This window comes from Sciurus carolinensis, chromosome 4 (assembly GCF_902686445.1).
Source record: "Sciurus carolinensis chromosome 4, mSciCar1.2, whole genome shotgun sequence".
Lineage (NCBI taxonomy): Eukaryota > Metazoa > Chordata > Mammalia > Rodentia > Sciuridae > Sciurus > Sciurus carolinensis.
The window spans coordinates 18,032,959-18,047,583 of record NC_062216.1 but is presented as its reverse complement, the minus strand read 5'-3'; the positions used below and the strand labels follow the sequence as shown (position 1 = coordinate 18,047,583).

The window sequence follows — 14,625 nt, the reverse complement described above, 5'->3', positions numbered from 1 at the left end:
AGCAGCACAATTCACAAATTGTGAATTCACAAATTCTGGTTCCAAACTATGGAACCAGACTAGATGTCCAACAACAGATGAATGGACAAAGAAAATGTGGTATATGTGTACAATGGAATTTTATTCAGTTATGAAGAAAAATGAAATTATGGCATTTGCAGAAAAATGAATGGAACTAGAGACCATTATGTTAAGCAAAGTAAGTTACACTCAGAAGGTTGAGGGTCATATGTTTTCTCTCACATGCAGAAGCTAGAGAAGAAAAAGGGGAAAAAATGATGGAGCAGATCTCATGAAAATCAAAGGGAGGGAGGTCAACAGAGAAAGTGGGGATGAAGGAGGGAAGGACAAAGTGCTGGGGAGTGATAATGACCAAATTATACTGTTACTTTGTGTACTGTGTGCATGTATGAACATGTAACAACAAATCCCATCGGTATGCACAATAATGCACCAATAAAAATGGAAAAAAATTGACCAAAAAACTTACTTGTATCTTCTCCAGCAAACCCATTGTGTGGGTTTATTTTATTTATTTATTTATTTATTTATTTTCTGGTTGTTGTTGTTGTTTTTATACTGGGGATTGAACCCAGAGGCACTTTAACCACTGAGTCACATCCCCTGGTGCTTTATATTTTGAAACAGCTCTCTCATTAAGTTGCCTAGGGCCTTGCTAAGTTACTGAGGCTGGCTTTGAACACCCAATCTTCCTGCCTCAGCTCAGGTCACTGGGATTACTACAGATGTGTGCCACCACACCCAGCTATTTGTATTGGAAATAAAAGGTGATACATGGGCTGCATATGACATACGAGTACTTCATATAAAACCTCTCCCAAATTTACCAAGAGTTACCATCTTTCACAGGAGAAAGGGAAAAGCATTCAGAAATGGTTTAGGAACTGCGGGGCACTCCCCAGGAACAGCAACAGATTACCACTGATGCCAACTAGGTCAACCAGTTACGACTGAACGTTCAACACGAGGGTCAAAAAGAAAGAAAAGATCAGGTCGGAAGGAAACAAACCTCTTTCTGAATCTCTAAATATAAACAGTTTGCTTGCACCTGAATGTGTAGAATTCTTTATCATTTCATTTCCATAAGCTCAACAAATATTAGATCTTGAAGTCTCAGGCAACCACAAATTTTTTTTTTTTGGTACTGGGGATTGAACTCAGGGGTACTCAACTACTGAGCCACATCCCTGATCCTATTTTGTATTTTATTTATTGTATTTTATTTAGAGACAGCTGAGGCTGGTTTTGAACTCATAATCCTCCTGCCTCAGCCTCCTGAGACACTGGGATTACACATGTGTACCTGGCCACAAAGACATTTCTTAACAAAAGGGACTGGTAATCAGTTTAGGGCTGCATATGTTTGTGATGATTACCTGCTATAGAAACTGTCCTACTATAGCAACTGGACAAAATTATATACTATATATATTAAACACAAGGTTTTAGACATTGTACACCAGTAGCACTGGACCATGATCCTGCAGAGGAAGAAACAAATGAGGCAAGCCCACCGACTGCTTGGAGAAAGTTTCCCAGCCCTTGTAGGAAAGAAGGTATCTAAACAGAGCTTGTTAGTCATGCTGACTCGAGGAGACAGACGGAGGCTGGTGAGGCAGAGGGGGCTTGAGGAGAGTGTGGGGGGCTATAGAAATGCACAAAGTAAGAACTCTGCAGAGCTGCAGAGCAATTCTCAGGTGTTGGCTGGAGCATCCAGCTGAGCACAACTGAAAAGGAGATAAGCCAAGGCATGGGAAAGAACCACCGAAAAGGAGTGGAATGAAAAATTTCAAGAGCTCACACAGGCCTGGAATGATCTGTGTTTTCATCGGCCAGAGTGGACTTTGTAATACACAGAGCATTGACTGGGTAGTCTGAAGATGAGTAACGGTGCCTTATTAATGAAACTAAATAAGTCCCAGAGTAAAAGATGCTCTGGATCCACCACAACAAAAAAAGACAGAGGCAAGCTTCTAAAGAATTTAAGAATTTGGTTGGTCAACAATTTACTTATCAGCAGACCAGTAGAAAATCCAAAATTAAAAAAAAAAAAAAAAAAAAAAAAATAGAAGCCCAAGAGCAAAGGGGGAAAAAAAAAAAAAAAAAAAAAAAAAAAAAAGGGCAATGTACAATGTTTGGTATTCAAATAAAAGCTGCTAGGGCCGGCTGGGTATGGTGGTGCATGCTGTAATCCCAGCAGCTTGGGAGGCTGAGGCAGGAGGATCACCACGTTAAGAGCCAGCCTCAGCAACTTAGCAAGTCCCTAAGCAACTCAGTAAGACCATCTCTAAATAAAATATTTAAAAAGGCTGGCAATGTGTCTTACTGGTTGAACACCACCAGGTTCAATCCTTAGTGCAAAAGACCGAAACAAACAAACAAAAACCTACTAGGAATGCAAAGAAAATGGAAAGTATGACTGTGAGAGAAAAAAATTAATGAATGTAACAGTCTCAGAAGCGACAAAGAAGGGCTTTGAAGAGGAGGACCTTAAAACAGGTATTATAGATATAATAAACTTGACATTAAGAAAAACATGAACTTGCTAGTGAGAGAAATGGAGGATACCAAGATTCCAGCTTAAGTTCAAAGATAATACTATATTATAAAATGAAAAACATGGTAGTAAATTTGAAAAATAAAAATTATTATAAAAAATGAGAGGACATAAAGAGTTGGAAAAAAAGAAAAAAGTTATCTAAAACAGAGCCTCAAGGAGGTTTTGGAGCAGTATCAAGAAATCTAACACCCAGGAAACAAGTCTCTACAGGAAGGTAGGTGCTTTAAAAAAATGATGGCTGCAACATTTCCTGAATTGGTAAAAAAAATAAGCCCCCAAATTCAAGAACCCCTAAACAGCAAACAAGGAAAACAAGAAAATCACAATAAGGCACCTCATAATGAAATTGTTGAAAACCAGAGGTTAAAAAAAAAAAAAAAAAAAAAAAAAAAAAAAGAAAATCGAAAGCATCCAGAGGCAGGGAACAGCATTAGGTAAGAGGAACAAAGAATGAGAATAAACTTTCTGATGGGAATCACACAGGGCAGGGCAGGGCGAAAGGTTTTTTAAAATACTGCAAGAAAAAGAAAAAAACTTGTCTTGCAAGCACAGGCCCTGGGTTTGATCCCCAGTACTGCAAAAAAAAAAAAAAAAAAAAAAAAGAAAAAGAAAAAGAAAAAAAATTTAAAAAAATCTAAACTCACTGAATATAAATTCCTAAAATCAAGGCAAGATGCAGACTTTTTCAGACTGATAAAACATGAAAAAATTTCTTGCCAGTAGGCATGGGGGTAAAAGTAAAAATACATTACTTTTCAAAGGAAAAAATATTAGTAATGTGCTACCTGAGTTTTGTAACACACATAGAATTAAAAGAAATGGCAACAGTACACAGGTCAGCAAGGGAGAAACGGAAGTAAACTGCTCTAGGGATCTCAAACTATATACCAAGGGTATAACCTGATGGTGGAACGAGACAGGTTAATGGTGTAGTGTAAACCCTATGGCTACCACTAAGACAACCAAGGAAAGAGGTGCAGTCAATAAATCAAAGGAGGAAAAAGAGAACCACAAAATATAACTAATCCCAAACAGGAAGGAATGAAAAGAGGGAAAACACAGAACACTAGCACAAGAAAATATAGTGAGATGGCAGATTTAAAAACAACTGTATGAGTAATTACTATACATCTCAGTGGTCAAAACACTCCAAAGACAAAGATGAGTTCAGATAAAAAGCAAGACCCACCAACATGCTATATAAAAGAAAACACTGGGCTAGGGTTGTGGCTCAGTGGTAGAGCGCTTGCCTGACACGCAAGAGGCATTGGGTTCGATCCTCAGCACCATATAAAAATGAATAAATATAATGAAAGATTCATTTACAACTAAACAATATTTTTAAACAATATTTTTTAAAAGATAAAATCATAGATTTTATAGATAAAAACTGAGGAAAAATGCATAGCATAAAAAAACTAAAAAGAAGTTCGAGTGGCTATTTTAATTTTAGATCAAGTTATCTTCAAAATAACTCAAATTATACACTTTAAATTGGCAAATTTTAGTTTATGTAGAATCATTAGAAATCATGCACTTTGCTGTATCAGAAAGGCTGTATTATCTGCCTACACTAAAGTGGTTTGGAAACCACAGAAAATCGGAACGGAGATAACCAGGAAAAGCCTGCAGAATTAAAGAACTCCCAATATCCCCTCTAACACAGGTGGAAATTCTCCCAGGGATTAATCAACTGACGGGAAGAAAGCCTGGAAACTTATCCCATCTGTGAATTTTTACCTCTGATGTGAGGCAGTAGAGACCAAAACAGCACAGGCAGGTTCCTTTGAGAAACAGGCAAACTTCTAAAGCTGCCCAAAAGACAAAAAGTTGCATGACATTTATAATTGTCCTAACCAATCAGAAATTCTCAAAGTGGTTAACTCAGGCCCTTAAAGGGGTTGTAGTGGCAGGAAACTTCCAGGGTGGCACAAGGGGTCTGTGACAGCTCAGCTGCCAGGCGACCCTTGGATTTCATGTTCATAGGCACTGTGCTCTCAGGAAGCAGAACCTCCAGCAGAGCAATCCTCTCCAATAATCCTCAGAGACAGTCCAGGAACACAGAACACAAAGAAAACTTCCCCCAGGAGGAAGAACCTGAGGACACTGACAGAAGTTAACCAGCCAAGCCAATCCACTGGCAGGAAGTGCATCAATGAAAGGATGCTCACATGGGCAACTCTGCTCTCCATGTCTAGCGGGATGCTGTATGTATTTTGAATCAGTGGGAGCTGTTTTGCTTCCTTTTTTGCCTTTTTTTGAGTTGGCATTTTAAACTGTAGTTATTCTGGGTTTTTTTTTTTTTTTTTGCCTCCAGTACTTTATATGTAGTAGGTATATTGGATATTTCTATCTTTTTCATTTATATCATCGATTGACACTCTTTCCACACCTAGAAACTAGAGAGAATGGACACAACCAACCAATTTTAGCCTTAGTGATAGAAGCTGCAGCTGGACATAGCATGCTGCAGACTATATCTGTGGTTATAAATAGAAATTTTTACTCTGATTAACACATCGTTCAAACACAACGTATGGAGAAGAATGTATGTGCATGCTGGAACAAAGAGATGAATATCTAATCCTTATTTGCCTAGGAAAAAAACCAAAAACATAAAACCTTTTTTTGAGACCTGTTTCTCAATCCTTCTTGAAGAAACTTTTGCCTCAAGATTGCAACAAAGTAGGGATTGTCAATCAAGGTATTTCATCGGCTTGGTCCTACAAATCAGAGACTTGTCCTAGAATATACCAAATTAAAACAGCAGAAGGAAAATTTTCCTTGGTATCAAAACTGAATACATGATTTTCCATGCTGCTAACAGCCATATATCCAGCCATGTATAAAGAGCCCCATTTGAAAGAATAAAGCTAACATACAAAATCATGTAGAGATAGAAATGGAGAGGGTGTCCTGATGACAATTCTCCATCTTCAGGTGTGGCCTTTTTCTATGTTAGATTGGCTTGTCATCGCTTGCCACTATAGGAACTCTCACAATGTTGTTAGAGAAAATCAAGTAGTTTAGTTTCCTAGGCTAGCAAATAAGATGTGCAGAAAACGTGGTGGAGGTACTCTGAGGAACTTGGAAACATTAAGAAACTTGCTTAGTATCATACATCAGTGTTGAAACCACTCTCCCACAATGTTTCTCTTGAATGCTAATACCTTAAGCCAAAGTGTCCCATCACAGATAGAAAGAGGTTCTGTGCATCTCCGTCCATGTCACTCCATGTCTGTGTATGCAGGTGGGCAGGGACACCACACAGGTAAAGCTGTCCCATTTTGAGCATATCCGTCAGCCTATCTTAGACCAGTCAACTGTATCAAATTGTTATTTAACTTTCTGCCAAGATTACTCTATGTAAACATATTCCATTCCTTTCAAACTTTAATCATTATCTATTTGATAACACCATTATCTATCAGAAGATAATCATGTCTCATACTTCATGGAGAAATTGGAAGACAACAGATGGAATTCCTTCAATTTCCCAATACTCCTCATGCCACACTCTCCCACATCTCACCTGCCCATCCCACCAAGGGTCAATCATTCCACACATGCTTTAGATATGAAATCCCTCCCTTCTCCCCCTTTGTTCCTGGGACCTTACATCATTGCTTAATCTATGTGTTATAAATTTGACCTTTTCTTCAACCACTAGAAATGTGAACTTCATGAAGACAGGGATCTTGTCCATCCCATTACTATTTTATTTTGGTGCCTCGCATACAGCAGGCAGTCAGTATTATTTGTTGGAACCATGAAAACATAATGAATAAGAGTCTGGGAAAGGAGTCATCTGTAAGAAGTCATCCATTTGGGGAGTTCTGCCATTCTGCTTGGCAAAATCAGGTGCTATGGTGGGTCTCTGATTTAGGGTTAGAGGTTTTCTCAAACTTCAAGAACACTTCTCTAAATAAGCATGATTTTTCTTCACCCCTAACTTTATTTCAGATAAGTTCACTTTAAAATTTGAGCCAAAGTACATGAAACAAAACAACAAGAAAAAGAAGCTTACTCTTCTTTCCATCCATATCTGCATGGATTTTCCGAGCCAAGAATCCACTTTTGTACACAGCAGCATTTGGGTCATGAGGAATGTCCAAGAAGGGGTTGGTCGTGCTCCCAATGCGACTGATGGTCTTTGGATGTGTTCCATTGGCCTTCTCATCAGTGCCTTCTGAGGGGGACTTTTTTTTCTCTTCATCATCTCTAAGAGGAAGAAAAAACATAAAGACTGAGCCAAGCACCTACCACAGTGTATAAACTCCCTTGCTTTCTAATGGCCCATCCTGACAACAAATCACCATGATAACAGCCATTTATTGAGTGATCATGACAATCTAGTAAGACCAATATTAGCATTCTGTTTTACAAGATAAGGAAACACAGTGAGTTCAAATGCATACCCCAGGCTAAGACTTAGTAATTAAAACAAGAGATGATTAGGGTATAACTGTAAAATTCTAAAGCCTGTGCTTTTCCCACCCACAATGATGCCTTCCTATCTGTCTTCTTTTAAACCAGGAGGCATTTTTGGACCGGAATCGTGATTTCAACTTTTGTATTTCTGCAGGACTTAACACAGTGATTGGCATATACAGAAAATAAATAATTATAGACTGAGTCCATTGACTAATATTGAACTGTATATGCTAAATAACAAGGCGCCTCCTTGTCTGTGATTTAGATGGTGCCATGCAAAGTGCTATGGTATCTTACAGGTGCCACCAGCTCAACCACCGCATAAATGTGGGGCACCCTACCAGTCACTGAGAACACCCCTAACTGCCTGACCTGCTTCTGAATCCCTGTTCCTACAAGTTCAGCAAGTTTAAACCTGAGACATAACATACATGAAGCACAGAGGAGGCAGAGAACAGGATCACATTGGTTAACAAAGAAGAGAGAAGTTAATGAGCTCTGATATGCCCCTGGAAAAGAAAACACCATTACAAAGGCGGTTGCTTTTGCTCAGTTTTTTGAATTTCCAGAATCACCTGTGGGTGGTTTGTTTATTAAACTCTGCTTATTGAATCTTTATTAAAATTTCAACCAAAATAACCACTCCCAAAACATATTTTGAATAAATCACAAGATTAATAACCATCAAATATATCTGATGATGGTGGTAGTCAAAGAAAAACAGACTCACTGGTATAAGTAATTGTGAGATACATGGAAGTAAAACTGGACTCTTAAACATCCACATTTTACTTTTATTTTGAAATAATTTTAGATTTGCAAAGATAGTACATGGAGTTTCCATATGCTCAGTTTCTCCTGTTAGCATCTTACATAACTACAGTCAATTTTTCTAAACTAAAAAATTTAACATTAGTAAAATACTATTCATTAAACTTGAGACTTCTTTCAGACTGCACCAGGTTTGTTTTTATTTTTATTTTTTTCATTAAATTATTTTTCTATTCCAGGATTGTACCTAGAATCCTACAGTGCACTTGGTTGTCCTGGCTCCATTGTCATGGCTCCTTTGTCACTTCCAGTCTGTAACAGTTGCTCAACCTTGCCTGATCCTTCATGGACTTGACAGTTTAAAAAGCACTAGTCAATCATTTTGCAGAATATCCTCAATTTAGTTTTGTCTGATGTTTTCTCATAACTAGATTGAGGCTGTGCATTTTCGGGGGAGGACACAACACGGGTGATACACCCCTCTTGGTGCAATGGACTCGGGAGGGGGTAATAGGTTTTACAATTGGTGATATTAACCACGATTACTTGGTTAAGGTAATATCTGACAGTTTTCTCCACATATACGGAGGGCTGAATATATGCTTGATTACAGATTACAATCCATAATCAAAACACAAATACTAGTAATAAAAACAGATACATAGGATAGAAAGCCCAGAAACAATACAACCAATGGGGGTGGGAATAGGTTTTATAATTTGTGATATTAACCATGATTCTTGGTTAAGGTAATATCTGACAGTTTCTTGTTTTCTTGTGTAAATGTTTGGGGGGAAATATCCTGTTTCTCTTTACCTTTTGTCCACTAACATTAGCATTCCCAAATGGTTCTTGCCTGTGATGATTATTATTTTTGCGATCAAATGGTTCCTTCATGTATTTTACATTCTTTGGCAAAAAAAAAAAAAAAAAAACCCAGGGATATTTATATGAATCCTTGGATTATGCCAATATCTGGCAACCACAGGTCTGTCTTTCTTGCCTTTTCTAACTTGGCATTAAATTACTTCTTTTACTTGGCAAAATGCAAAATTCATCCATACTGTCATGCCAATCAATAGTTCATACTTTATTATTGTGGAGCACTGTTTCATTTTACAGATATATCAGTTTGTTTAACTCTTTACCTGTTAAAAGACATGAGAATAGGCTCTAGTTTCTATTATTTTTATAATGAAATATTGTGTTTGCAACCACCACCATGATAATATAAAACTATAGTACTATAAGATTAGAATCAATTCAGAAAAGAGATTTCTGTTCCTCAAATAGATATTTCTACTGCCACCATTAAGATTCATATAGTTAACTGAAAACTCTAAAACACTGACAAAGAAATTGAAAAAACATATAAGTAGAAAGACATTTAGTCAGTGTCCATGAATTAGACAAGTTAATATTGTTAAAATACCTACTCTACCCAAAATGAGATATGGATTCAATGCAATCCCTATCAAAATTCTAGTATCATTTTCCACAAAAAAAGAAACACAATCCCCAAATTCCCATGGAAACAGAAAGGACCCTGAATCCCAAAGTAATCCAGAGCAAAAAGAACAAGGCTATAGCAACTGAACTCCCTGACTAGAATATAAAGCTGTCTTTCAGATTCCATGGGGCACTGGTTCCAGGACCACCTGTGGACACCTATAGTCCCTTATATAAAATGGTGCAGTATCCATATAATTTATTCAATCCTCCTGTATACTTTAAATCTGTACAATAATACAATGTAAATGCTAAAAAGTTAATAGTTGTTAAACTGCACTGCTTATGAAGAATGACAAGAAAAAATGTTTGTACAGGTTCAATATAAAATATATATTTTAATATATATTAATATAATTCCCTTGTGAATTCTCAATCTGTGGTTGGTTGAGCCCACAGAAGCAGAATTCACATACATGGAGGACTGAATGTACGCCTGATTACAGATTACAATCTATAATCAAAACACAAGTACTAGTGATAAAAACAGATACATAGGATAAAAAACCCAAAAACAAATCTAAATATTTATTTGATTTTTGACAAAAGTGCCAAGAACACACAGGGGGAAATGACTCTCTATAAAAGATGGTTCTGGAATAACTGAATATTCACAGGCAAAACAATGAAATGAAACCCTATACCTCACACCATATACAAAAATCAACTCAAAATGGCCAGAGGACTTAAGATTGAAGGCCTGAAACTATAGTGCTAGAAGAAGAAAATATAGGAGGGGGGAAGTTCTACAACATTGATCTGGGCAATGATGTCTTGGACAGGAATCCAAAAGCACTGGCAACAAAAGCAAAAAGAGGCAGGGTTCTATCAAACTCTGAACAGAGTAAAGAGACAGTTTCAGAGGGAAAAAGATCTTCAAATCACACACCATCTCAACATATGCAAGGGCCTCAACATAAGCGCAAGAGAACCACCTCATCAAAAAATAGGCAAAGAACATTTCTCAAGAGATATAGAGTGGTCAACGGATATACGAAAAAACTCTCAACCTCTCTAATCCTTAGGGAAATGTGACTTAAAACCACAATGAAATGTCACCTCCCACCTGTTAGGACAGCTGTGATCAAGATAATATAGCCAATGATAAGTGCTGGCAAGGGTGTGGAGTAAAGGGATCCTTAGAGTTGCTAATGGGATCAGCACAGCCATTAATGGAAAACAGAAGGGAGACAAACTATCCAAATAATTAAAAATAGAATTACTATATGATCCTGGAGTCACACTTCTGGGTATAAATTCAGAAGCAAGAAAACTGGAGTAATGAAGAAATATCTGCACTCCAATGTTGATTTCAGCATTATTCATAACAGACAAGGTCGGGAAGCAATTTAAGTGTCCACCAATGGATGAATGGATAAGGAAAATGTGGCACATACAGCAGTTTCCACTCATCTACCATCACATTTTCTGAGGTTTCAGTTACCTGTGGTCAGCTCTGGTCTGAACCAAAGATATATTATCATGAGGAAAAGGATGAATGTGGTAGAATAAGATATTTTGAGAGAGAGAGAGAGAGAGAGACAGAGAAAGACTGCACTTAACTGTAACTTTTCTTATAGTACTTTGTTAAAATTATTATAATTATATATTATTATTAGTTACTGCTGTTAATCACTTACTGTACCTGATTTATAAATTACACTTGATCACAGATATGCCATATATGTCTTACAATATATCTCCTGCAGATTAAGTGGGGACAACTCTGTATACAATGTAACACTATACAGCTGTAATACAGAGAGGAATTCTGTCATTTAAGACAGCATGGATGGAACTGAAGACCATTAGCCTAAGTGAAATGAGCTAGGCACAGAAGGACCAAGTCACATGTGGAACCTAAAAGAGTTGATCTCACAAAACAAATATTAGGAAAGGTGGTTATCAGAGGATGGGGGAAAGGGTGGGGCAAGGGAAGATGTTTCTCAAAGTGTACAAAGATCTAGGTTGAAGTAATGTTTTAGAGATCCACTCTCAGTGACTGCAGATAATAATAATCCATTTTACATTTCCAAGATGTTTAAAAAGAGTACATTTTTAACCTTCCTGCAAAAAAAAAAAAAAAAAAAAGGATGAGGGGACAGCATGTAAATTAGAATGAGTCTTTTCACAAGGTTTACACAGATGAAAACATCACATTATGTCCCGTGAATAAAAAATTATTTGTCAAATACAAGGGAATAAAAAGAAAAAATATTCATTAACATTATAAATTTAAATTGAGAAATAAAAAAAAATCCCTTGCATTGAAAAAATGAATCACCCTATTCATATTCAAATCTTGCTTACAGAGGACCACTGCATTGTGTGGCAGATAATTTGCTGCTGATGTAAACAATTACAGAAAGTAATTTTTGATATGAGTAATCTAAAATTCATATACTTGAGAATAAATATATCATCTTCCAACTTTACCTATTTACAACATGCTTATAAATACTAGGTACTTTTATCACTGCATTTACTTAGATTATTATACCTGATAAGCATTAAGGAATATGCAGATTTTTATGTCAAATATTTTAATAAACATACATTTATGAAGGAAGGCATGTGAAAGTCATGTGACAGCCATGGTTGTTTTCAAAACAATTTTGACTGCTTTATAAATTCGTAAATTGAGAACAAAAAATAATGAATTTTGTGGTTTTTGTTTTTTCATAAACTGACATTCTAGATTGATCATACTGAAAGTATTGCTTTCATATTTCGGAAGAAAACAGGACACAAGTTACACAAGAATAAATGAACTATCATTTGTTCGACTTCAAGACTTAATCATAAATCTGCCTCCAGTACTGGGGATTATTGATGGTTTGGGGGGCTAGGAGTTGTCACTAGAAAAAAACAATGATTATTCTGGGAAACATGATAGATGTTTTAAACATCAAGAGCCAAAAGAAGTTACCACAGCCATTGTTTCCAAATCTGTTTTCTAAAGCTGATTTATATGTATTGTACAGGGAATAAACTAAACAAAATTTTAGTATAAAGTTGATAAAACAATTTTGTGATTCTAATGTATAATGTGTATTATAAAACATGTCAATTAGAAAGGTGGAACAGTTTGTTCAAACATGAAACTTGTTACTGTGCATAACTCTTAACAGTCAGTCTTAGCATTTCTAAAATTTTGTACTTTAGATGGTTATCGTTTTATAAAAATCCTGATTCACACAGAAAAGCAGCTGCAAATGATGAATTTTTTTTAAATGGCTTAATTTGCAAACTTGGAGTATTCTTTAATAGAATAGTGAGATGGTGGTTAAGAACTTCATCCTCAAGTCTATGTCAGAAATCAATGAGCTGGTAGTAAAACATGATGGGTTAGTACATGCAAAAACATTTTGTATGTTTAAGTGGAAAACAGTTTAAAACATATAAAAATGAATGTAGAATCACAACCCTGTAGAACCCAGAAGGACTAAAAAAAAAAAAAAAATCCTAGGATTTCAGTGAACATGAACACAATTTGAAAATCACTACACTGAGGCTGGTGCCAAAGGCAACTCCTGGTTCCTGCAAAGAACCCACTGCTGAAAGTCAGATGCCAGCTTGCAAGGTACCACAAAGGTATAGTTCCTAGTACTTAAAAGGGAAAAAGATGACACAGGATAGTAGATATGAACCCCAAGTTAGTCCCCATAGTAAAAATGTCAATGTAGATAATCATGTATGATATAAAATATTTAAAATATTGGTTTGTATCAAATAACTGTGTTTAACAAATGCTTTTAAGCTATAACCAAGTTCCTCCTTGTACTAGCAACATCCTAGCCCAAAGAAATTCTCTATTAACTCTGAGCATTCTTTTCAAATGACTGCAAATGACTGATGCTTCAATGATCGCATATGTAAGTCACTTGAGACTTTCCCCACACTCTGTCTTGTTTAAAATATTATCCTGAGCTTTGAGGGATGCAAATATGTATCTTATCTACATAAACATCAGCCAAAAGAAGTTTGTAATGTTACACTCTCCAATGTGGTAGTCACTAGCCATATGTGAAAAGCCGATTTGAAATGTGGCAAGTTCAATTTGAAATTAAGTCTAACTTCTAAAGACTTAGCACGGAGGAGCACAATATTTCAATAATTATTTAAACTGATCACATATTGAATATTCTCAATAGGATCAAATAACAATACATTTAAAACTCACTTCACCTGGTTCTTCTTACTTTTATAATGAGGCTACTAAAAGATTATATGACATTTCTTCTGAAAGGGACTATTTTTATGGAGGTTTGTATTTTCTATGGCATTGGATATGAAAAACTGAAAGATTTTCTATTAGAAAAACAATCAATGGGAAAACATTCAACACAGCGCATCCCAGTAAAGCCCTGACAAGTGAAGGTCCAAAATATCCAGTCCTTCAAAACAAGTACTCTGGATATTTACTGTACGGTTAATGATCCATCTCAACAGGCTCTGAGGGCAGAAATGTGTCCTCCCAGATGCAGGTCATGCCATCTGGTGGTGGCTGTCCTTGAATCTTAAACATATGGGACTGTGCAGTGACTTCCAGTGTAGAAGTGACATCAGTAGTAATACTGTGAGGACTTTACTCAGCCACACACACCCCCCACTATGATTCTTGCCCTTTCCCTATAACATCTCTCCATTTCTGATAAGACTCTATACCAACCCTTATTTAAGACATGGCATTGACAGAGAACAGGAACCAATGACCTTATTCATTCACAAGTTTCCTGACTGCCTCATTGCAGGGTTGCATTTATGTATTAATAGATATCATAAAATGCCAGTGCCCACATATAAGACAGGCTGTTTCAATTCTATAGAGGAGCAGACACAGATCAATACAATACTGATGACAAAAAACTATAAAGTTCACTCATTTCCACAGTAAACAGTCTACTGGGACTCTCCTATGTACCCTGAATGACCAAGATACTTTCAGGATGACATAAACAACTTTGTTAAAGTAAAATGGAGGAGATAACAACAGAGCTCTCTGCCTTGCTAAAAAAGTACAATGAATGCACAAATACTTTGGACATAGAAAGAATTCTGGGTATTTTTGCTGAAATTCCAACCATCTCAATACCTGCTGACCTAAGAAATTCTGCAGAACATCCTTTGCAGCAGTCTGTTTGATCAGTAATGAACTGTGTGGCTCACTGGTAGTCCAGGTTCAGCTCTGCTTAATGACACAGTTCATCTCAAGAATGACAAAAGCGCTAGTGCTGACAGCAGGTACCTTTTCTGAAAGGCAACTGTAAATCATGAATTTCCTGCATTCTATGCTACTGAGGACAAGTGAGTTTGTTTTTAAACAAAAA

General features: G+C 36.5%; 1 protein-coding gene across 1 annotated transcript in view; it reads right to left on the bottom strand.

Moving 5' to 3' along the window:
• The window catches only part of LOC124982044 (PH and SEC7 domain-containing protein 3-like), a 419,607-nt gene that overhangs the window by 94,077 nt on the left and 310,905 nt on the right, over nt 1-14,625 (bottom strand). Inside the window, 1 exon segment of the mRNA XM_047548202.1 lies at nt 6,609-6,802. Within this exon segment, the coding sequence (XP_047404158.1) occupies nt 6,609-6,802 (194 nt within the window).